Raw genomic sequence first — 23,040 nt, 5'->3', positions numbered from 1 at the left:
TATAATTTTTGGCTTTAACTAGGAAAAAAGTAAACAAAAAAAGTACAACAAAGCTATTCTTATATTTCCATCTTCAGTTAGTATATTAAAATTTCTGAGACTTTTTAAAGTGTTTTACTTTTTTCTTATCTGACTTAAAACTTTACTTTTGAAATTTAATCAAAAGAGTTTTACTTATAAAGTAAATAAGATATTTTTTATTAACAAACGAATAATTTAAAATAAAAAAATTACTACTAGATAATCTAAATAATAAGACTATGTATATTTTTGTTTTTGGCAAATTGTCTAACACGCAAGTGTAAAAATTACCATACCTTCTTATCTACTTTTATTAAAAAATAATTTTTATCATTTAATATTTGCTAAACCTAAACTTTAAACTTAACTAAATTAAAAAAATATAATTTTTACTAATCAATAAATAATTTTGTAGTTCGTTAATTACATTAGACATATTTATGTTTTAAAAACGATTAAGAATTAAAAAACAAACTACAGAAACTTTCTTCCTATTTTACATCTGAAGTTCTAATTACTTTAAACTAACAAGCTCGGTTAAAAAGCTTTTAGCAATTATACTTTAAACAGAAAGTCGTTAAAAGAACTTTCAACATACCACTAATGCATTTTCAGAAAAAAAAAATTTCTCTAAAAATTGTATTTTTTCGTTCTTATATTATTGCTCAGTCTTTACTAAAACTTCAGAGATACTAAAGTGGCTAATAAGTAGAAAAAACTGTTTTACTTTAAGGAGATGTTTACAGAGTTTGAAATGATTTATAAGTACGCAATCGCTACGTTTTCAAACAGTCTTGAAGTTTCTTAAAATATTTTACTCTACTTTCTAAAAAAAGAAAATCCAACAAATCTTTTCGTTTATCTCAAAATCTCTGCTTTTTTACTTTTTAAGCACTTACTGAATAATTTATTGTTATAATACAGAACAAAAGCTAAACAGGCATTCTCAATTGCCAAAATTCAATTATCATCAAGATTTTTTTTTTAATTTTTCACGTAAAATGAAAAACAATGTTTGTTTACAACGCATATAGTGAATAAAAGTAAAAGTCAACTTCAATCAGTTCTTCACAGCATTCAACAAAATTTACATCTAAAAATACTACATCTAAATACAATTGTCGAACTGTAAAACTCACAATGATACAATAAAACAATAGCTATTACAACGCAATTAGTCAACTGCTGGCAACTATACAAAAACACAATCCAGTTTGCTAATCCAGCCATTTCAGACGAGGCCAAGGTTTTTCAAGTTCACCTACAAAGTGTTAATATTCGGCTGATCTTATTTTCAAAGACAATGTAAATTGAACTTAATTCAGGGTACTAAAAATGTTCGTTTTCTTCGCGCGTCAATCAATTACCTTGTCACTTAAAACATTAGCACCTTGCTCAAGTGTAAGCTAAATAAACAAGCAGCTGCTTATTTCTAAAACCAACACTGTAAAAAATAATTTTTGAAAGGGCATTTTTTACTGGCAACAGCAAAAAAAAAAGTTTAACAATGAATTATTCAAAATTTGTTTTTAATAGCTTGTGTTGGTAGCATGCATAATTATACTACTTGTGTTCGTCATTCAAACAACAGCCAACACATGAATATTTAAACAAAACAGTTTACATAAAAAAGACACTTTAAATTAATTTTCCACTAAGTTATTTTGCATGAAATTAATAAACTACTTATACAGTCTTTCATCGTTTTTTCTTATGTAAAAAAATGCTTTACTTAATTTTATTTGAATATAACGCCGCTGCATTGCTAAACTAAAGTGTAGAATCTACTGAATGAAAATACTACATGCTTTCCCATTCACGAGCCTGATATTGAGAAAGTATACATTTCATTGTAGTAGCTCGAACTTACACTCGCAGCCCACACAAACGTAAAATAAACACAGATGAGCAGTTTGTGCACTGCCTTCAGCAGTGGTGGCAGCAGCGGATAGAGAAGAAATAAATTGACAGTCAGCCACGCCAAACTCTGACGTTTAATCCATATGTGTGCGAGCTTGCGGCTGAGCGATATTACAAGTCAAAACTGCGTTAAACACGAGCGCACCTTCAGCGTCTTGCAAGCGGCACAAGCAGTCGTTGCTTGCTCGCCGAACTCGCTGGAAGGTTGAATCACATAAAAAAACAACAACATTGTTATGAACGCTCGCATGATTTGTTTTTAACTTGAAGCGTTTTACAAAGTGCAAGTAAAGTGTTTATCATAACGTTTGCATCACTAGTAAATATGTTCTGGAAAATACTATAGTTTTGTTTAATAGTAAAAACAGTTGGATAACGAAGATAATACAACGCAGCCAGAAAATATATTTAGTGCGTATACCTTGTTTTCAAAATAAAGTCTCTGCCAAAAGAATATTTTGATAAAGTGCTTATAAACAAACTGAACTGGACGATCATTACAATATCACTGAAATATGAAAATTAATTTTTTTGAATTTAATTAATTTGTAGATCTGAAATCATTTAAAAACTAAAATTCTTATAACAAAAAAAAAAACAAAAACACTAGTTAAGTTTGTAAATAACGTAAAAGTCAATCTTGAATAGTAAAAAAAAATTATTTTTTATTGACAATAAGTATTTTTAATGGCCTTTGCATTTGCTGACTTTTTTTTCTGACTTTGATAGTCTTAGTCTAATCTTAATCTTACTTTTAACATCTTAACATAACTTCCCTATATTTGAATGGGAGATATGAATGTAAGGTATAAACTTCATTATTGGTATGGCCATGTATTAAAGATCTACAATAAACCTTTGAAACTATCTTCCTATGTTTTTAGAAAATGAGCTAGTGTTTAGAAGTAATAAATACTATTAAACTTTACTTTATACTGTTTTTATTAAATAGATTATTTAATATATTATAAACATAGGTACTTTTTAGTATATATATGTATATATATTCAAGTACTTATGTAATTCAACTAAGTTAAAATTTACAAAAGTCAAAACTTTTAACTTTATTTTATTACTTTTTTTAAATACTTAAATACTTTTTTTTTTAGCTTAAAAGTTATGTGTTTAGCTAGCTACTAGCCAAAGTAAATGTTTATAAGTTTTGTTTAAAGGTTCTAATTGAACTTTAATGTGCTAATGCATTTAAGTCTAAACACTTGCCAGCTATAACTGATTAATATTTATCCATGTACAAATAGATTACTCAAAAAATTCAAGCTGTTTATCTAATAACTTCGAAAACAAATACCAGTATATGTTGAAAGCAAATGAATATATGTAGAAAAAAATGTCGTGCTGTAGTCCATAAAAAAATTAGTATAAACTGATTAATAACTGATTGTTTTATAACTAAAGATTTAAATATTTAAATGATAAAAAAAAACTATGTGTAACAGCTAGTAAGAATCTTTATAAGCATGTGGTGTACGACTCGATAACCGAAAGGCTACTTTGTACACCAAATCCTTAGAAAAAATGTTGTAAGCGCTTTTTTTTATCGTTCAATAAACAATATATAAAGCTAAAGAGTTATATTTAAAGTTCAATATAAGCTTTTTTTTTGTTTTTGCACAAAAAACTATATAGATGCAGTCGTACAGCGAGAAAAATCAATTATTAAAATGTTAAATTTATCAATAGATTCCATAGAACGTGTTTGCACAACACTTTCCATCACTAACTACTTGTTCGAATCCATTTTCAGAGTAGTTGTTTGTGAATACCTGAATTTTTATTTGTGATTTTGTATTAGAGAAATAGATTTATTTTATCTTTTAATTTAGTTAGAAGATACAAATGTTAGTATAAAACAAGTTTTTAGTTTCTCAACTGGTTTATAAACACTAAAGCTTTATTTTCTAACTTTTTAACCTACATTTAAAAGCTTTTAAGATAAAAGAACTTGAAAAAAAAACTACTTTGTACACAGTTAGATCATTTAAACAAATAGTCTAGTAAAATACCAATCTTTAAAACTGCGAACTTTTAGTTTAGATATAGCTTAGCTTGTATATATACAAGATCTTAAATCAATCCTGATCAACTTTCAAGTTATATTACACAATTAAGAGTTACATTTAACAAGTTTTGTACAAAAATAGCGACTACGTCTTGATTTTTTAATAAAGTTTTAAAATGAGCTAAGTTTTCTACAAATTAAAAAAGTTCGCTGTTTAAAAGATTGATGTTTTACTAAATTTTGAATGATATAAGTTTGCACAAAAGACTTATAAATTTTAAAGCATCATTGTCTTTAGAGTTTAAGCATTTAGGTTAAAAAACTATAAAAATTAGTGTTTAAAAACGTGATGCAACCTAAAAGGCTTGTTTTGTAATAACATTTGTAAATTACGACCTAAGAAAAACTCATTTAATAAATATTTTTTTAAAGATTTAATCAAATGTACTTAATTTTGTAGGTATTTACAAACAACTGCCCTGGATATGGATTCGAACAAGAAGTTTGCGATTGAAAGTGTAGTGCAAACGTTTTCTATGGTATCTATTGATTAAACCACTAGTTTTACAAAAATAAACTGAGTCTTAATTTTTTTTACTCTTTTTTTTTGATATGCAATAAAAAATAGCTTTTAATGTGCAACTCTTTAGCTTACTACTAACTATTCTGACTACACTACTGATATACAATACATACCTATATTTATTCAACATATGCTTTATTGCTTCAAACATGTATTTACATTTGATTTTAAAGTTATTCAATAAACAACTTGAGTTTTAATTTTGATAATTATAATAAAGTTTGAATATCAACTTGGTAGCACATTAAAGTTTGATTAAAACCGTCTAAAAAGTTTTGTAAGTAATAACTTGGGCTAGTAGTCAACTAAAAATAACACTTTACTGCGAAATAATCATTAAGATGCTTTTTAAATAACTTTCACATAAATTAAGACAAAATAATTTAACTTTTTATTTTTTTTAATTATATTACTTTTATAGTTAAGTACATGTAAGTTAAAAAGTACTTGTGTTTGAAATATATTAGAAAAATTATTTAAACTAAATTTTTCTATAGAAAAAAGTACAAAGTCTGTAATCATTCTTAAACAATATCACTAAATTAGCTATTTTCTAAGAATCTAAATTTGAATTATTGTTATAAATCTTTAAAACTTTTTTTTGTAGTTGTTTGGACCTTTAAAAAATGTTCATATGAAGTTGTTAATTGATATAACAAACTACACACCTCGTAAAACCGCTTGCGAATTAAAGTTTTATACACTACACATATACTAAAATGTATTGCTTTCTAGATTAAACTATAAAAAATAAATATTAGTTAAGCTATTAATATTATTCTATTACTATTGATAATAAGCAATATAGCTAATATGTAAAAATATCTGTGCAACTAAAGTTTTACTATGTTTTATGCTAAATTAAGATTACAAAAAACTATAGTTTTTTTTAAATAAAAATATTTTAAAAGTTATTTTTAATCGAATCTTTTTAAACAAATATTTTAAAACTTATCAAAAAACAGAAGTTGAACTAAATTTAAACGGTATAAGTGTACTGTTTTTACATAGCAGTTGAGTTGTTAATATATTAAAAACGTTTTTAAAGTTCTAGCACTTTTTCTTTAGTGCTAAAGATTGTTTTTAGACAATTTTGTATACAAAATGCACAAAAACCAAATAAAAGATATTTAGACTATTGGTATAGACTTTTCTACATAAATGTTTATTGCTTTACAGCTAAAAAACTTTTTTCGATTATCAGCACTAAGTATTTATACAAATATGTTATTCATAGGTATTTTTTTATTGTTAAACTATAAAAATACCTAAACAATATACTTTTTTTTTTGTTTGTTAAACAGATAACCGTAAATGAAAAAAAAGAAAAACAGCACTCGCTGAACATATAGCTGTATTTTTTAACAAAAACCTTTTTTATTACAAATGTAGATAATGTTTTAAAAAGCTGATGGTCTACTACACTTTGCAGTATACTTTACAACTATTGAAGAAACTGTATTTTTATTTTATTTACAGCGTTTTTAACAAAACCATTAACCAGATATTAAATCCATTTGGTTAACAAATCGTTCTTGAGCATAAATTTTTAAGTTGAAAAAAATAATTTCTTACTTGTTAGTGTTAATAAGTTTTTGTCTTGCAACCCTGTCCTTAAGCTCTCAAAAAATTTGATCCAAGGACATGATGTACGAAAAAACTTTTCGGTTATCAAATTATACACCATGCATACAGTTTAATGTCTTGACAAGGACTTAGAGTGTTTGTTACTATTATTTTAACTCGTTAAAAAAAATTATTTAAATCATTAAATATATGTACATCTAAAAGTGATTAAAACAAAAAAATTATTAAAAAATTAGTCTTACCTTTTTTTGATTATTATAAAAATATATTATAAAAATCATTTAATAAAATATTTGGAAAGCTACTTAAAAATCTAATAAAAATAAATCAAATGATTTTTTTATATAATATTACACTACATTAAATTAGTTTTCTAAAGATTCACAATTACTAAAGTTTTAAATTGTTGTATCCCTTTTCCTCATGATTCATTGCGTTTCCGTCTCTAAAGATACAGAATTTGTACTTTTAAATACTAAATGCATGTTTTTATTTTATTGTTACATCTTATTATTGCGTTACTATTTTTGATCATCTCTGTTTCTTGTACAAACTAAAACTCTTTAAAGCATTTAAATATAATTTAATAGTTTAGTTCACTACGGCAGCTGCTAGAAATTAATATTTTTTTTTATATAGTAAGTAACTGTAAAAAGTTATTATTCTCGAAGGTAAAATTTATAATAAATTCCACAAAAACATTGTTAATATGTATTGCTAGATATATTAGAGCTTTAATAAAGTGCATCCTCGCTAATCCGTCGGTCGATTATCCGGTCCCTTATAATCCACCCGTTTCAGTCAATAAGTTATTCAATTAACTTATATAGAATCATAGTTTTTACCTTTAAACTTTAAATCCCGTAATTGAAAGAAAGTGCCTAGCCTACTTTAAACTTAATAATTAGAATTGAAACCTATTGTATCTTACCAGACAACAATTAAACTTAAAACAACCAATTTATAGTTACGTCATAGTTTTGATAAAAGTTTGTCACACGTAGTGGAGTTTCGTAAATTTTCTGCTTAAAAACAATAAAGCGTTATAAAATAAACAAGCTTTTATTATTTTCTTTTCAAGCAGAAATTGCATTATAAAATTAGTTGTTAACTGTGTGATTTGTTTTCTTTTTAATTTGATTTATAGTTCATAAACCTTCTGTTTCGTTTACTTATTCTATTTGTTTTTGTGGTTTGTTGAACAAAATAAGTTAAACTAATTTAACAGATTTTTTTTACATGAGTTGCCCAAAATAAAAAAATTAGATTATTAAGAAAAAACCAGTTATTCTTTATATCCAGCCATAATAATTAAAAAAAAAAGCTATTTAAAGATGACTGGAAAATCAAGGATATTTAAAAACAACTAACAGTTCAACACTTCAACCTATAAACAACATTATTTTAAAGAACTTAATTACATAATATTTTTCCTACAAAACTTAATTTATTTACTATAAAATTTAAATGCAAGTAAATATTAGCCACTACTATACTAGTTAAATTGAAAGTTAACAGTTTGCTTAGCCGTTTAGAAAGAATAACAAAAGAAACAGTTTAATGAAATGGTGTAATTACTTCACAATATTCACTGCACCCAATTTTTTTTTTTCGAAAGTTTTGCATATAAAAATTCCCTACGCTGATACCAACTTCACATATTTAATTAAAATAAGAAAAAAAAAATTACTAAATCTTAATCTTTTACTTATCATGCAGAATCTTAATTCTATTGACTTGTCTTAATGAACAAAATTAATAAACTTGAAAATTCATAGAATTAATTCATTCACTGTCATATAATACGATTGTTTCGGTTTTTTTCTCAAAATCCATTAAATTAGTGCTTTCATTTATTAGGTTGATTGTAAAGTTTTTTATTCAAAACAACAAAAATTGTTAATATTGTTTATTGACAACAAAAAAAAAATTGCTCAAAATATTTGGTACTAGGATTTGATCCACAAAAAAAACCTTTCAGTTATTGAGTCCACACCACATATACCTTTTAACATATTTTCCAGAACTAATTTGCTATTTTAGCTGTATTATTATATATTTAATTAAGTTTCCATTTACACAAAAAGGGTATTACTATCAAATTAATTAACTAGCCATTTGTCTTTTTTTAAGTTCTGTTAAAAATTTTATAAACTTTGTAGTCTGTTATAAAAAAGTTTATAAGTAAGTTAGAAAAAAGTCTTTTAAGTTTAATTTGTATATTTTTTTTGAATTTGTCTTTTGTTATAATTTGAAAAAAAAGTAATGTAAAAACTTTAAATTTAAATATGTGGAATGCCACTAACAACATGCCACTTTGTACATATTAACAATCTGTTTATTTTTTGCTTTTATTGAAAAATATTTTCAAACAATAAAAATCTCCATACTCAAGTTTCAATAAGTTGTTTTGATTGATTTACTATTCTTAAAGTTTGCTGTAAAGTTATCTGTTAAACAAACTTTTTCTATTTACAAAGAAGACTGATAAAGATGTTTAAGTGATCAGTGGTATAAATGCAGTGCAATAGTTTTTTAATAGCTCACCAAATAAAAGTTGTCATAACCAATTTGTAATCAACCTAATAACAGGATATTTTTAAGATTTTGAAAAATTGTGGCTAACTCATACTAGTTTGAAATTAAAAAAATTCAGGATTGCTTGAATTAATTGAGCAAATCAAAGGCTTGTATTGAACTTATTAGAATTACAGGCTAGTTTTTGTGACTTGAAAACCTTTTATTTCATTAAAATTGATTTTTATAAAGATACTATGTTATTTTTATATTATTGAGATATTTTTAAGTATTTTATTTGATTAAGGGCATAGGGGGATAAGACATATTTTTTACTAAAAACAACATTAGATCTTATGAAAGCTTGAAGAAAAAACAACAAGCCAGTTTTTATAGAATTAAAAGATCTTATTTAACTTTTGAGATAATATAATTTTTATAAAAAGTTTCCGATTCAAACATATGGACCGCAAATATTTTGAAGTCAATGTTATTGAAATTTAAGAAATCACTAAAAATCTGTCTTCTCCTTTATTTTTGAGCTACAGACCTCAAACTTTCAGGAAACGTTCCTTTTATAGTTTAAAAGACTTTGAATGTTTGAATTTAAAAAATATTCAATAATAAATATTTTATATTATATAAACAAAAATAAAAGCTAGTTTTTTTAATAAAAAAATAATTTTTCAAAATTAAAAAAGTTCCCATCTTTTTTAAATTTAATAATACACTTTCTGTCAAATTTTGAAGAAAATTGCTTTAAAAATAAAGGAGGAGATAGATTTTTAGTGAAATGGTCTTTTTTGGGTTTTTAGTTTGCACCTTCCATAAGGAACCTATTGAGGTCACCGATTTTTATCGCTCATATCCTAAAAGTTATTTTGAATTTTTTTAAGCAGTTAAAAATGTCTGATAAATCAGATAAAACTCTATAAAATAAGATCAACTTGTAAAAATCAAGGTATGAGTTTAAAACTAAAAAGGATTTGATACAAAGCTTTTAAATTAGAGAATTAATAATAAATTTTCAATTTTATTAAACAAAACAATGTTTCACTCTTTTTAAGACAAGATCTTCAGTTGTTTAAAATCTGTAAAAATTTATGTAATAACATGTAGGAAGACATTATGCTTAACTTGAAACAAAAGATATAAAAAAATAAATAAAGTTATAACAAAAAACTGAATAAAATCTAATTAAAACTTATAGCTTAAAGTTACTAGTATAGAAAGATTATTTTGTTAAATTAGATTTAGATAAGTGTAAGTTACTTAATAATTATATAATCTTAAAACTTAAAAAATTAGATAAAGAATTAAAATAAATAAAAATATCTATACTAACATTTAGTAGTCTTTCGAAATTTGTTGATAACTAACAAAGAAAACAAAACAACTCTTCAACTAAAGCATTATGTTAAATATTGAAATTTACTCGTTTAAAAAAAGTTTTACTACCGTGTTCTGACTTAACTATATATTGGTTTAAACATTTACTTGTACAAATTAAAATAGTGATTTCTTATCAAAATGCTCTTAAGTTTTAAAATATAGCTTTTAAAATTAAAAAAATAATAAACAATAAAATTACACTAACTTTAATAAATTTACATACAGTTTTTTTAATATACAGGTCTAGATATTTTACTCTTATACAGGTGCTCTCAGTAATCATAATTTCTAAAAGCGGAAAGTGATTTAAAATGTTTTTTTATATCTTTATCAACATGCAATTGAAATGACATTACTTCAGTAATATTCTTTCTAGCTGGCTGACGTAACACATCTTACATTTAAAAACAATAAGCTAAAAGTAAAAACAGCAAAATAATTTGCTTTTTATATTAGAAAAAAAGTACAACTTTATAGACAAAATTTTCATATTTTGTGTAATACAGTAACCTCTTGCATCTTTACGCCTATGTGACTTACGCACTCTTGTTTAGTTACGCATTTTAGAATTCTAACAAATTTAGAAAATAAAAAATTATTATTTTTAATATTGCAAAAATTTATTGTATAGTTTTATTTTCTTAAATAAAAAGACATCTTTAAAAATAAATAAAACTTTTTATTTGTTATTACTTTCAAATTCTTACAAGAGGAATTTCCTAATTAATATTAGGAAGACTTGTCAAAAATTTATGTGAATACTTAAAAAAACACAAGGGATGATTTTTAGTGAAATCAACATTTTTGCACTTTTAGTTTGTGCCTTTCATAAGAAGCCTTTTGTACTCTATGTCTTTGAACTTTATAGCTTAGGTGTCTTAACACCTCTCCTTTTATGCCTTTTAATAAATAAAAAAATTCAATTCCTCAAATTCTTATGGCATAAATTTTCATTCCTACTCAAAAAATCCATAAATATGTCTTTAATACAATGCTAGACAAGTTTATCCTTATGTGGGCAAAGGTCAAGTTAAAAAAAGTTGTAGTGACATAAACAATTTTATTTAACATTTTTCTTATATTTTATATATTTTTATTCAAAAGAAGAAATCCATTACAGCACTAAATGCATATTTTTGTAAAAGGCTATAGAAACAAATTTTGATATAGACACCACAATATTTTTTAATTGTAAACAAACGCTTAACTACAAATTGAACTTGCTAAGTAGAATAGAATATAAATATAAAGTATCAAATAAATCACATATAAATAAAGATAAAGATAAAATCTACTTATTATTGGAATTAATAAAATTTTCTTACAAGTATTATTATTTTATATAAATTTAAATCCTTTTTTTTAATGCATGTATAGTTTTATCTTTTGTATTCATATTTAAAAATAAGGTAAACAAATTTTTGAAAGTGGGAAAGTCCCCAGTCTGCTTTTAACTAAAAGCAATATCAAAAAACAGCCATTATAGTAAGCATATTTGGTACCTCTTGTATCTTTACAATCTCTCGTATGTTTACGCATTTTTTCTGTGGACACAATGTGCCTAAATAAGCGAGAGGTTACTGTAATGATGTCATATTACATCAAAGGCAGTTGAATTTTCTTTAAATGTATGCTTATAGATTTCATTTAAGATATAAATTATAAGACTAGGACATGTATAAGTGATTTTATTACTGTTCAAGTTTATGTGATTTTTGGGGTTGAAATTAGTCTTTTGGGCAGCAGTTTTTTTTTTTGCAAAACTTTTTTTTAGATTCTTTTAAAGAAGCAAAAACATATCTAATTCATATGTCCTCATATGAATTTTATAATATGACCTAAAAAATGTGCTGTACTCCCTATCCCTAGATTATACTTAAGTTGTAAGCCTTTTTAAACCAGTTTTACATGAATAATATATTTACTTAATTTTTAAATTTAATTGTTTAATGCTGCCTCTTAAACTAGTTTGAAAAAAAGAAATCATAGTTTTAAGTTAAACCTATATTAGAAGTGCTGCCTTTTTAGACCACTAATGGAGGAATTGTATATTTATCTTAATATTAAGTTAAAAAGTAAAACTTAGGTTAATTATAACATAATAGATTTCTGGATAAAATTTTAAATGACATTTTAACATAACAAAGATAAATTTATTTGTTAGCCCTGGTATAGAAAAAAATGTTATAAAAGTTCAGTTCCTGTGAAACATTCAAAACTTTGTTGACAACTAATGCCCCTTAAAAAGTTCTACTAACCAAAATATAAGTTCTGTATGGTGTTTTCAAAGATCAAGTCAGCTAAGGCTGTATAGAATTTTAAAAATAATAATTTCCACTTACACAACGACTGATTTATTGGTTTGTTTTAAATCTACAAATTCTGGTTTAAAAAAATATTTTTAAATAAGTACACTGCTTTTATAGAATGTACCTTAAACTTATAAAGTTATCTTAAAAAAAACATTTGAAAAATGTATGTAAGTATTTGGTTATACAAAAAAAAGGAGGCTAAGTTACTAAAAAAACCTTAAAATACCTTTTTTAAACTATGAAAAAAATGATAAAATAAGTTTATGTTGAGTAGCTTTTTATTTACCAATTTATTTTTAAATACATCTAAAATTGGTCTTAGCAAAAGTCCTTCAACTTGCCTTGGGCCAACTGGCATAACTTTTGTTGCAGACAGATTTTTTTAGTTTGTTTTAAAGCTTTAAATTTGCTAGAATCTTATCTTTATGGCCGTAATTTTTTCCTTTTTTTTCTTTCAAATTTCTTGTTGCAGAATCACTGTGCAACACTAGCTTGATTTTTCTACTTTTTATCTCATGCTTGTGTTTAAAAGTAATAATATGCTAAAATTTGACTATGTAATAAAATTGGTGAACATTATAATACACACTGCTCATTTTTTTATCTATTAAACAACACCAGTTTAAAAGTATCTAACTTTGCAGATGTAGATCATTATATTCTTAATTTACAAAAGATAATTCAAAAAGAGATAGTGCATACCTTAATTCAGAACTACATAATGTATCAAAATAGTTAAAGGTTATCATGCTTGAACTAAATACTAATAAAACAAGATGAATGCCCTTTTACTCCATGATAATAGATATTTAAAATTTTTTATTCTTATTCTATATATTTATTCTAATTATGTATTAGAATAATTATTGTGTAGAAGTACTTAAGAATACGTATGATATGTCTTACCTTGATAGACTAACAAAACTTAATATTAAATCTTTCAAATAGAATATAGAAGACTTTAGTTTGACCTCATTACTGTTTTTAAACTAATTAACGGTGAAACTACATTTAATATACAAAAAAATTTTAACTTTATAGAACTAATTACTTACTGAGAGGGAATAGCTAAAAGTTTACATGCAAACATCATTTCAATAATGAGGCTTGGCATAATTATTTTTTTATATCCATCAGTTGAAATATGGAACAAACTTCCAAATGAATTAGTTTCTTGCGAAAAAGTTAAAGAATTTTGCTTAAAGTTAAAAAAGTATGATTTAAATAAAATATTTGTAAGTAAAATTAATAAGAAATTTTATCAATTGTTGATTTAATTCAGAGATTTAGCTTAGTCCATAGTTCAATTTTTAAAGCAGCACCTGTTCTGATTAATGATGAGTTTTTTTCAATATGTTAAATGATTATTTATCTGCCCAGTCTATTGCTAATGTGCTTGGGGCTTTAGATTTTGTTTTTGTTGTTAGTCAATGCATTTAAATACTTGGTGTTGATTTTTCTACATTGAAACGTAAATAAGTATAAGTTTATGTTTAAAATTTTTGCTTTTTATGTAAATATATAAGTTTTATATTATATTAAAATATGCTTTTATCTTTTTTTTAAACAAAATGAACTTTTTGTGTTATTTTTTTTTTGATTTATTTCGTTATGTGTCTTTCTGTTTAAGTGGATGGTTTTGATGCATAGGTCCATCATATGGACAATAAACTTGCAATAATAAATTCTAAGACAGGTAATTCATTTATAAAATAGGTCAATAGTTGTAATTACTTAGGTATTACAATTGATAGTATTATATAAGATCAAAATACATAAACAATCAAAATATTAAAAGAATAGGTATTTTTATAACACAAAAATCTCTGGACATTTTAAGGTCACTCAGGATAGTTTTTTTGACTCAAAGAGTAGCAATTCTGGGTAAGGCCAATAAATGTTAAGACTTATAAACAAAGCATTAAGGTGTATGTATTTAAAATATTAGAACAAAAGTGTGAGCAGTATAAAAATAGCAAATAAAGTATTTGAAGTTGAAATATAAGTATAAGTTAAGAGTTACATGTATAAATTTATAAGGGATATACTATATTAATTTTAAGCCCTACTTTACTAAGTTTTATTAAGGCCATAGGGGGAGGGGGACCAACACTTTTTTTTACAAAAATTAACTTTGTACTTAAAGCTTTATGAGCCAAAGTTAATTTTTGTAAAAAAAAGTGAGGCCAGTTTTTATAGAATTCAAAAATATCATTTAACTTTTGATATATTTTATTTTTCTAAAAAGTTTCCAAAACAAAGGTATAAACCACAAATTTTTTGGGGTAAATTTTCTCAGAAATTTTAAAAATCACTATAAATCTATCTCCTTTATTTTTCAAGCAATCTTCTTCAATTTAGGATATGTTCCTTATATTATAAGAAAAAAATGTTACTTATGATTTATAAACAAGTAAAAAAATAAAAGTTTTATGATAATAGTTAAAAAAAAGTCTTTTTATTCAAGAAAAAAGTATTTTTACTTATATTTTTTTAAAGTCCAAAGTAATGTTTTTTTTTATTGTATAAAGATTAGACTGTATAAGTTTGAAGAAGATTGCTTGAAAAATGTAGGAGGAGATAAATTTTAAATGAAAAGGTCTTTTTTTGTTGCTTAAGTATTAACAACCCTGTATGTTAATACTTAATGATACAGTGCAATGTTTGTTTTATTTTGTAATGTTCTTTATTTTACAATCATCAACTTAATGTTTAATACACTACTGTATTTTCTTTTTAACAAGAAATATAAACTTACAGTATTTTGTTATTTTATTGTAATGCAGATTGAATAATTATTTCAAGTTTTTTAAAACTTATACCCAACTGATTTATCACATTAAGTACACGTTTAATATACATACTGTATAAACTAAAAGTACCACACCACTAAGGTTATACCACTAATTCTTTAGATAGGTCAGTATAACTATAAAGTTTATTTTTACAATACAGTAATTTAGATTAAACAACCTGCTATGCTTTTCAATTTTTCAAAAATTATCATTTTACAAACAAAACATGCATATTTTTTGTAATCATGATACCATAATCAAAAGCAGTTGAAATGTATTTAAGTGTATGCTTACAAGTATTAGCTTTCATTTAAGATATAAATTATAACTTTAGGACATGTGTATGTTATTTTGTTACTATTTAAGTTTAAAAATCGGAAATTTTTAAAATTCAAAAAAAGTTTTTTGGGTTGGAATTTTTTTAATCAATACTTTATATGTTTTTAAAATGAAGCCAAAACACATTTTAACCATGCAAGTCTATGCAAATTTTACAACACGACCAAAGCTGTTTGCTGTACTCCCTCTTTCTACTTACGACTATATTTTTTAATATAGTAATTGGTACTAAACAAGAATAAAAAAATATAGGTAACTATTCTATTTTTTTCTGTTTGAACTAAAGGCTATAACTTGCAATAAACTCTTAAAACTAGTTGATAAATTTTCCTCATAATTTGTCAATTCAATAAAAACTTTAATTCAAACAATTTTGAAATTATTAATGCATTTATGTCTAATCTAGAGTCATTGATAAAGCGTTTAGTAGTATTAGTTAATTTGAACAAATAACTTTAAATTTCAAAGCTTATAATCTCTTCAATTTCTGAAATTATTATTGTCGTTATTTAAAATACTTAGCTAATTAATAAATTTTAAGAGGTAAAACCAGTGTTTCCTAAAGTTTTCTTAATATGAACCTCTCTGAAGAAATAAAAAAAGCTATGGCTCCCTCCAACACGATTCCAAAAAAAACTACCCTTAAATACATATAATACCTTTTTTTGCTCTTAATCAATTACTCAATAATATACATTTTAAGGTTCAATCTATGTTTTTGTGCTCCCTAAATTATTTCCATAATTTTCCTATAATATCTAGTATAAGTTTCAAAACTACCATTAAGTATACCTAATTCTTTTTTTTTGCTTTTTGTCATCAACTCCAGAATATCTAGTGTAAGTTTTAAATTATGGTCTCATGACCCCTTTGCAGCTCAAGTTATGTACCCCTTAATTTCTGAAATGTCCCACTTTGGGAAGCTCTAAGTTAAGGCATAGTGTTTTATGTTTCCTTTCAGTAAACTTATTAAACATTGATATTACTTGTTATTATGTATTGAAATTTCATCATAAATATTAAACTATTTTATACAGTTTTTTTAAAGTTTTTATATTGTCTGTAAAACTTTAAAATTTATTCCTATTTTTTTTTGTATTTACAAGCTTTGTATTTATAAGCTCTAAAATTTTTTCAACACTATCAAAAGACCCAATAAATTATTGTCAAACATAAAACTTAAGTTTTGTTTAGTAATTATTACAATTAATTAAATACTTTGAACTTTGTTAAGCTGTATAAATTATCCTACAGCTTTTAATAAAACTCTACAAAATAAAACCAACTATTAAAATACCAGTAGAAACCCCATGGCCTTAGTGCTTAAGTTATTATATAAACTTTATACTTGTATATTTTTAGATACTTTTCTTTTTACATTAAATTTAAATTTAAACAAAAAAGTTGTTTTAAATAGAAATTTGATTTCCTATAAGATTTTGTTAATTTTATTGATTTTCCTGTTGATTTTTTTGTACATTAATTTTTTAGATTAAAAGTATTTCACTTTATATTCTATTAGTAAGCAGTATAAATAATTGAATTAACAGAGCAGTTGTGCAATAAAATGTTTTTATGAGACTTTGTACAATGGTTGTTCTTTAAATTTAAAGGTACTTAAAATAATATTATTTTAAAATAAAAGCTAAATTTATTAATTGCAGAATATTTTTAAAAGTCAAAATGGAAGCAACTACTACTTCTTCAAATCCAATGGATGAATTCAAAGGCTTGAAGTTTTTGTTTGCCTTGATGTGCGGATGCTTTGGCATCATTTTCATGGCAATCATTATAAAGAGAATGATACATCGTTTCTCATTCAGGTACGTTGTTCGATCCCATCTGCCTGGCCACCGAGCTCCTGAGAATCTTGAAAAACTGGTGAAAGAAAAGCTGGCTGATGTGGCAAACCTGACGTTTGAACCGTCTCTCCTACTGCAACCTGGAGACCCTAGACTCAAAAAGTTAAAAGAAAACAAAGTTGATCCAAGCGATAATTATCTGTATAGGCTCAGAACTATTGACATGTTTAAGGATATTGACAGGTTTTTGACAAATATAGACTCAAAGCTGAAGCGACCCAGTAATAGAGACATGCTAGAACATTTATTGGCTGTAAAGTCACACAGTTCTAGCTGTTTGAACTTTCTTCACACAAGTGATGTGAAGACACTCGCTAATATTTATAATGCTGCTAGATATTCTCCTAGACCATTTGGACCAAAAGAGTTTAACAAATTTGAAAAAATCTATGATGCAATTATACCATGCTTAAAGAATCCTGTTGACAGTAGAAAGAAAACTAAGACTTATCAACGAAGGGTTAATACTTTAACTACTGACATTGAAGATGATTCTTTACATTCTACTCCTGTCATTTCCTACCATCAATAGTTTCCTTTATCTTATAGTAAGTGTTATGAATTCAAAACAATTGAAAAAATCAAAACAGTTTTACAATCAATCATTTTATACGATTTTTGTATTTTAATTTTAAGTTACAAATATATTTAATTTAAATATTCCATAAGGATTTTTGAATTTAATGCTAAATCTAGGAATGAGTATGAGGTTTTTAGCTTCTTATTTTGTAAGTTAGTTTTTTGTAAGTTTTAAAAATACCACTTAAAATTTTTTTAAATCTTAAACTTTATTAACTGAAATACTTTATTTAATTTGTAAATAATAGTTTTATACTTCAGTATAGTACTTTTATACCACGTTGTTTTTATCTTATTTTTAAGTTCTTTTGTAATCTTTTGTAATTTCTTGATTGTAATCAATCATACTGTAATAATGATGTATAATCAGGGTTCGTGCGCGTCAGGCTAAGTCAGGCTAAATCAGTTATTTTGAAAAAAGTTGAAAAAGGTCAACTTTTTCAGAATTTAGTTTTATTTAATTGAGTTGTAACTTAGCTATGAGTTGCTTTTTGCAGATTTTTAAAGCTCAAAATATTTAGAGATAAAGCTGGTTGAAGTTGGAGACTACAATAGTACTAGTCAAAACCCCCCCAATACCTAAAATGACTTCTAAAGGGGATTTTTTCCTTACTTTGAAAAAATGTCAGGCTAAATGGTCTCAGTCAGGCTAAATGAAATAAATTTCGCGCACGAATCATAATAATATAAAAAAAACATTTATACTTTTGATGCACACAAATTCCTTTTTGTTGTGGAGACAAATTGCTATTCCCAAGTTTTATTTTATTATAAGTTCTGTCAAATGCCTTGCATATCTCTTTTATTCAATTTAAAAACTAACTGCTGCAAAAAACAACAACCCTGTAAAACTTCTAGAATTTGTTTGTTTTTATTTTATTTTTATATGGAATGTCCAAACCATCCAGTTCATGAAAACCTGCGCCATGTCCTTTCATCAAAATCACCTTTCATCGACCTTCTGAACACCGCTTTGGACGATCACGGCTGCAGAGTCAGCATAAAAGCGCTCAGATGCGATTGGCCGGGAAACATAAGGGCCGCCTACATCAGCCAATCGAAAAGCATCGTTGTCTGCTCTCAAGCCTTTGACAACCTTTCCAGGCGCCAGAGCCGCAAGCAGCTTGAATACCTGATCGCCCATGAGCTGGTGCACGCCTTTGACGACTGCAGGGCCGAAGTTGATTTCCATGGCAACCACGAGCACCTGATGTGCACCGAGGTGAGAGCTGCTTCGTTGAGCGGAGAGTGCATGCTGAAGAACAACAAGCTTGGAGTTTTGCTGGAGAAGTTTACCGGGTTTCACAAGCACTGCGTGAAGAAGAGCGCGATCAGGTCGTTCACGGCGATGCACCCTTGCTGTGGCAAGGAGGTCGCGTTGGAGGTTTACAATCGAGTTTTTCGTTCGTGTTACAACGACTCCACTCCTTTCGATAGAGTCGTGCTGACTGACAGGCAGGCGAAGTTGGCTTACAGAGCTTACATGACTCAGTATAGGTACAAACTTTAGTATTTTTTTGTAAATGTGAATCTTTTCTATCAACTTTGAATTTTTTTCTATTTAAGTACAAAATCAGTTGTTCTTGATTTTAATTGTATTTACCACTGTTTATTAATTTGTTCAGTAATTGTGTTTTTCTGACTAAAATTATTATTGTAATTATGATGTTCCTTTCTTTGAATTATGTAATGTATTCAGGTATAATTTTATTTTCTTCCTTTAATGTGGTTTTTAAACTAATATTATTACTATAGCTTTAATGTTCTTTTCTTTAAGTATATATCATTTTTAGATGTTTTTTTTTTTTCAAAATCATGTTCGAAAGTTTTATCATTATTGTTTTAGAAAACAATTATTTTTGCGCCTTATTCTTAGATAAGTTCTACTTCTTTAAAACTTTTTGTTTAGCGTTTTTTTGAATTTGCTGGTCATGCCACATTACACAAGTAAAAATAATGTTAAGTTTTCAAATAATTTGTTAACTTTGTTTTGTATTATTTCGTTCCCATCTACATGAGAATATCTAAAAAAGTACTTTTATTTATTCTATTTTTTGAGATTGTGTAAAAGTTGAAAGTGATGCAACTTTTTATTTATAATATTCATTTCATTGAAAATTTAGAATTTAAACATTTAATTTTTCGTTGCATTTTTAAATACTGATGCTAGTCTTATATAAAGTTTAAAAAACAATTACAGCTATCTAAGAATATACAACAACTTGCAAAGTACTTGATTTATTGAACTAACGGTGTTAAAAACAAATCTTTAGAACTTTGTTATGAGTTTAGCACAGAGAAACGACATTAGTTCAATGCGTTGATTACTTTGCAAATGTTGATATGCACACCAACGAGCTTGTTTGTAAATACGTATTGTAAAAAAAAATATTTCAGATAATAATTTAGCATAAACCATGGGAAAACGCCAACACCAAAGCGACAAACTGTACGTGACAGGGAACGAGTGGTCCAAGTACTACGGCGGCCACAAGAAGACCAAAAAAAACTCGGACTTTCGCCGCCTGCCCTACTACTGCTGCAGCATATCCCTGCAGCCGATCGAAAAGGCGTACATTTCGCGCGAGGGCCACGTCTTCGACGAGGGCAACATCCTGCCCTGGCTCATGAAGTACAAGACCAACCCCATCACGGGCAAGAAGTTAAAGTTGGCCGAGCTGGTCAAGCTCAAGTTCCACAAGAACGGCGACGGAAAGTACCACTGCCCGGTTTTGTTCAAGACGTTCAACGAGAACAGCAGCATCGTCTGCATAGCAACCACGGGCAACGTGTTCTCGCGGGAAGCCATCGAGCAGCTGAACGTGAAGACGAAAAACTGGAAGGATTTGATAACGGACGTCAAGTTCACCAGGCAAGACATCATCACTGTGCAGGACCCGACCAACCTGGACAAGTTCAACTTGCAAAAGTTCCACCACCTCAAACACAACCTGAAGCTGCCCGACGCGGATTTGTTGGCCAAGAAGGACCCCAAGTACTACATGAAGTCGATCAACGCCGAGACGAGCCAGACTCTGAAGGAGCTGAAGAAGGAGTACAAGGGGGACAAGATACTGCGCGACGTGGCCGGCAGCAGCAAGCAGAAAGTGGTGAAAGTGGACAAGTACAACAAGACGAACCACACCACGGGCATGGTTGCCGCCTCCTTCACCAGCACCGTGCAAACGCCAAGGACCAAGTCGGAGGTAGCGGCTAGGGACAACGACGAGGTCAGGTACTCGTACGTGAAGAAGAAGGGGTACGTTTCCCTGACAACGAACTTTGGCAAGCTGAACGTGGAGTTGCACTGCGACATCGTGCCGAAGACGTGCGAGAACTTCATTGGGTTGTGCAAGAAGGGCTACTACAACGGCACTAAGTTCCACCGCCTGATCAAGAACTTCATGGTGCAGGGCGGCGACCCAACGGGCACCGGTACGGGAGGGGAATCCCTGTGGGGGACCCCTTTCAAAGACGAGTTCGCCTTCAATTTGCAGCACGGCGAGCGGGGCGTGCTGTCAATGGCCAATTCCGGCACAAACACGAACAAGTCGCAGTTCTTCGTCACGTTCCGCTCCTGCCCCCACCTCAACCGCAAGCACACAGTGTTCGGCAAGATCGTGGGAGGGATGAAAAACCTAAACGAGATCGAGCAGGTGGAAACCGACAGGAAGACGGACCGGCCAAAGAAGGATATCACGATCGAGGAGTGCCAGGTGTTCGTCGACCCGTTCCAGGAGGCGGACGACGAGCTGGCGAAATTGAGGGAGGAGGACAGGAACAGGGAGGCGGGTCAGAAGAAGACGCAGGCGAAGAAGAGCGAGGATGAGGAGAGGAAGGTTTACAGGTCGGGGGTGGGAAAGTACGTGGGGATCGAGGAGAAGAAGGCCAAGGATCAGGACGACGACCTTCACGCCGTCAACTCGTACCTGGAAAGCCTAGGGAAGAAGAAAGTGAAAAAGTCCGGCTTCAGCAACTGGTGATTCGTTGGAAGATTTTGATATGGCGGTAAAAAAAACTACTTTTTAATCTGTACTTAAATTACAGAAAAGGGTCAAAGTAAGAAACTTTTGTGTAACAAGCAAACTTCTTTAGTTGGTTTGTAATGTTTTGCAGTTGAAAGTATTTTAAGTATTACTTCTAAGACATTACATTTAAAAAAAACTATTTCAGTTTAATTCAAAGTTTTATTCACTTGACTAAATGTTAGTTCTCCATTTATTTTATACTTTCAAAAGTAAGGTAATAAGGATAATTCCTAATGAATTAAGACTTTAAAATACTGACTAGTTATAAAATAAAGCAGTTCTTCTAATTTATAGCTTCTTAAAGTAAATAAAAGAATGGATTATTGAGTAATAAGAAATAAGTCTTATTAAACAAACGATTTCTTATTAAAGTTAGCACTATTTACTTTTTTTTTAGAATGAAAAAGCCTTCCCTAAAAAATTTAAACCTATCAGATCTTCATATTTTAGCAATGTAGTTTTAAAGTCTTCTTTATTTATAAAATTAGTTGATTTACAATAAGAAAATTTACAAACTAGAAATAAATAACAATAAAATTTACGTGGGACTTAATAAAGTAAAATATGTAAAGGTTAAATTTTAGTTGGATTTTTTATATTGATAATAGTCTTATAGTAGTTTTTAAGTATTTGTATGCGGTCTATACCAGAGATAAAAAGCTTTTTTTATTATAAAGTTGCGTTGCATTTTCTATAAGTTTCTTTGACTACCTTTGAAAACCGAAATTTCAACTTAAAAATTAACAACACAACTTATAAAGTAAGTTAGGATAGTTTTATTAATGAAAATTTATAGCGTTATTTTTAACTTTAGGTTTCAGTATATACTAGTTTTTACTCATTTTCTGCTTTTTTGTTTAGTTTTTTAAAACAAAAGTTTTTATTACTTGATTCAAGTTTTAGGTTGTTTTCGAGGCTTGGAAATATAATTTGAATTTTTTTCAATAGAATTTATCACGAAGTTTATCTTATATTTAAAATGAGGGAAGTTTTTGGCTATTGAACCGGATCAACAGACAAGTACGATTATATGCGTTTGTAAATGACGAAATGATCATAAATATTTAAAAAGAATTCTCTGATTT

At 27.4% G+C, this 23,040-nt stretch overlaps 3 protein-coding genes across 3 annotated transcripts; all 3 read left to right on the top strand.

Annotated features, from left to right (window-relative positions):
• The first annotated feature begins 17,160 nt into the window (after positions 1-17,160).
• Positions 17,161-18,103, top strand: LOC145849648 (lipid transport auxiliary protein 1-like). The gene has a single exon (XM_082954650.1). It carries the CDS (start codon positions 17,170-17,172, stop codon positions 17,878-17,880), a length of 711 nt encoding a protein of 236 aa, XP_082810776.1. The 5' UTR covers positions 17,161-17,169; the 3' UTR covers positions 17,881-18,103.
• An 8-nt stretch (positions 18,104-18,111) lies between these two features.
• On the top strand, positions 18,112-20,279 carry LOC145849647 (uncharacterized). The gene has a single exon (XM_082954649.1). The coding sequence runs from the start codon at positions 18,712-18,714 to the stop codon at positions 19,435-19,437; it is 726 nt and encodes a 241-aa protein (XP_082810775.1). The 5' UTR covers positions 18,112-18,711; the 3' UTR covers positions 19,438-20,279.
• Positions 20,280-20,330: 51 nt separating this feature from the next.
• Positions 20,331-22,382, top strand: LOC145830200 (RING-type E3 ubiquitin-protein ligase PPIL2-like). The gene has a single exon (XM_082938119.1). The coding sequence runs from the start codon at positions 20,345-20,347 to the stop codon at positions 21,908-21,910; it is 1,566 nt and encodes a 521-aa protein (XP_082794245.1). The 5' UTR covers positions 20,331-20,344; the 3' UTR covers positions 21,911-22,382.
• The last annotated feature ends 658 nt before the right edge of the window (positions 22,383-23,040 follow it).

The sequence above is a fragment of the Thalia democratica genome, chromosome 2 (genome assembly GCF_965202585.1).
Source record: "Thalia democratica chromosome 2, ktThaDemo2.hap1.1, whole genome shotgun sequence".
In the NCBI taxonomy this organism is placed as follows: Eukaryota; Metazoa; Chordata; class Thaliacea; order Salpida; family Salpidae; genus Thalia; species Thalia democratica.
The sequence above is the reverse complement of the archived record's forward strand: the minus strand, read 5'-3'. Positions and strand labels throughout refer to the sequence as shown.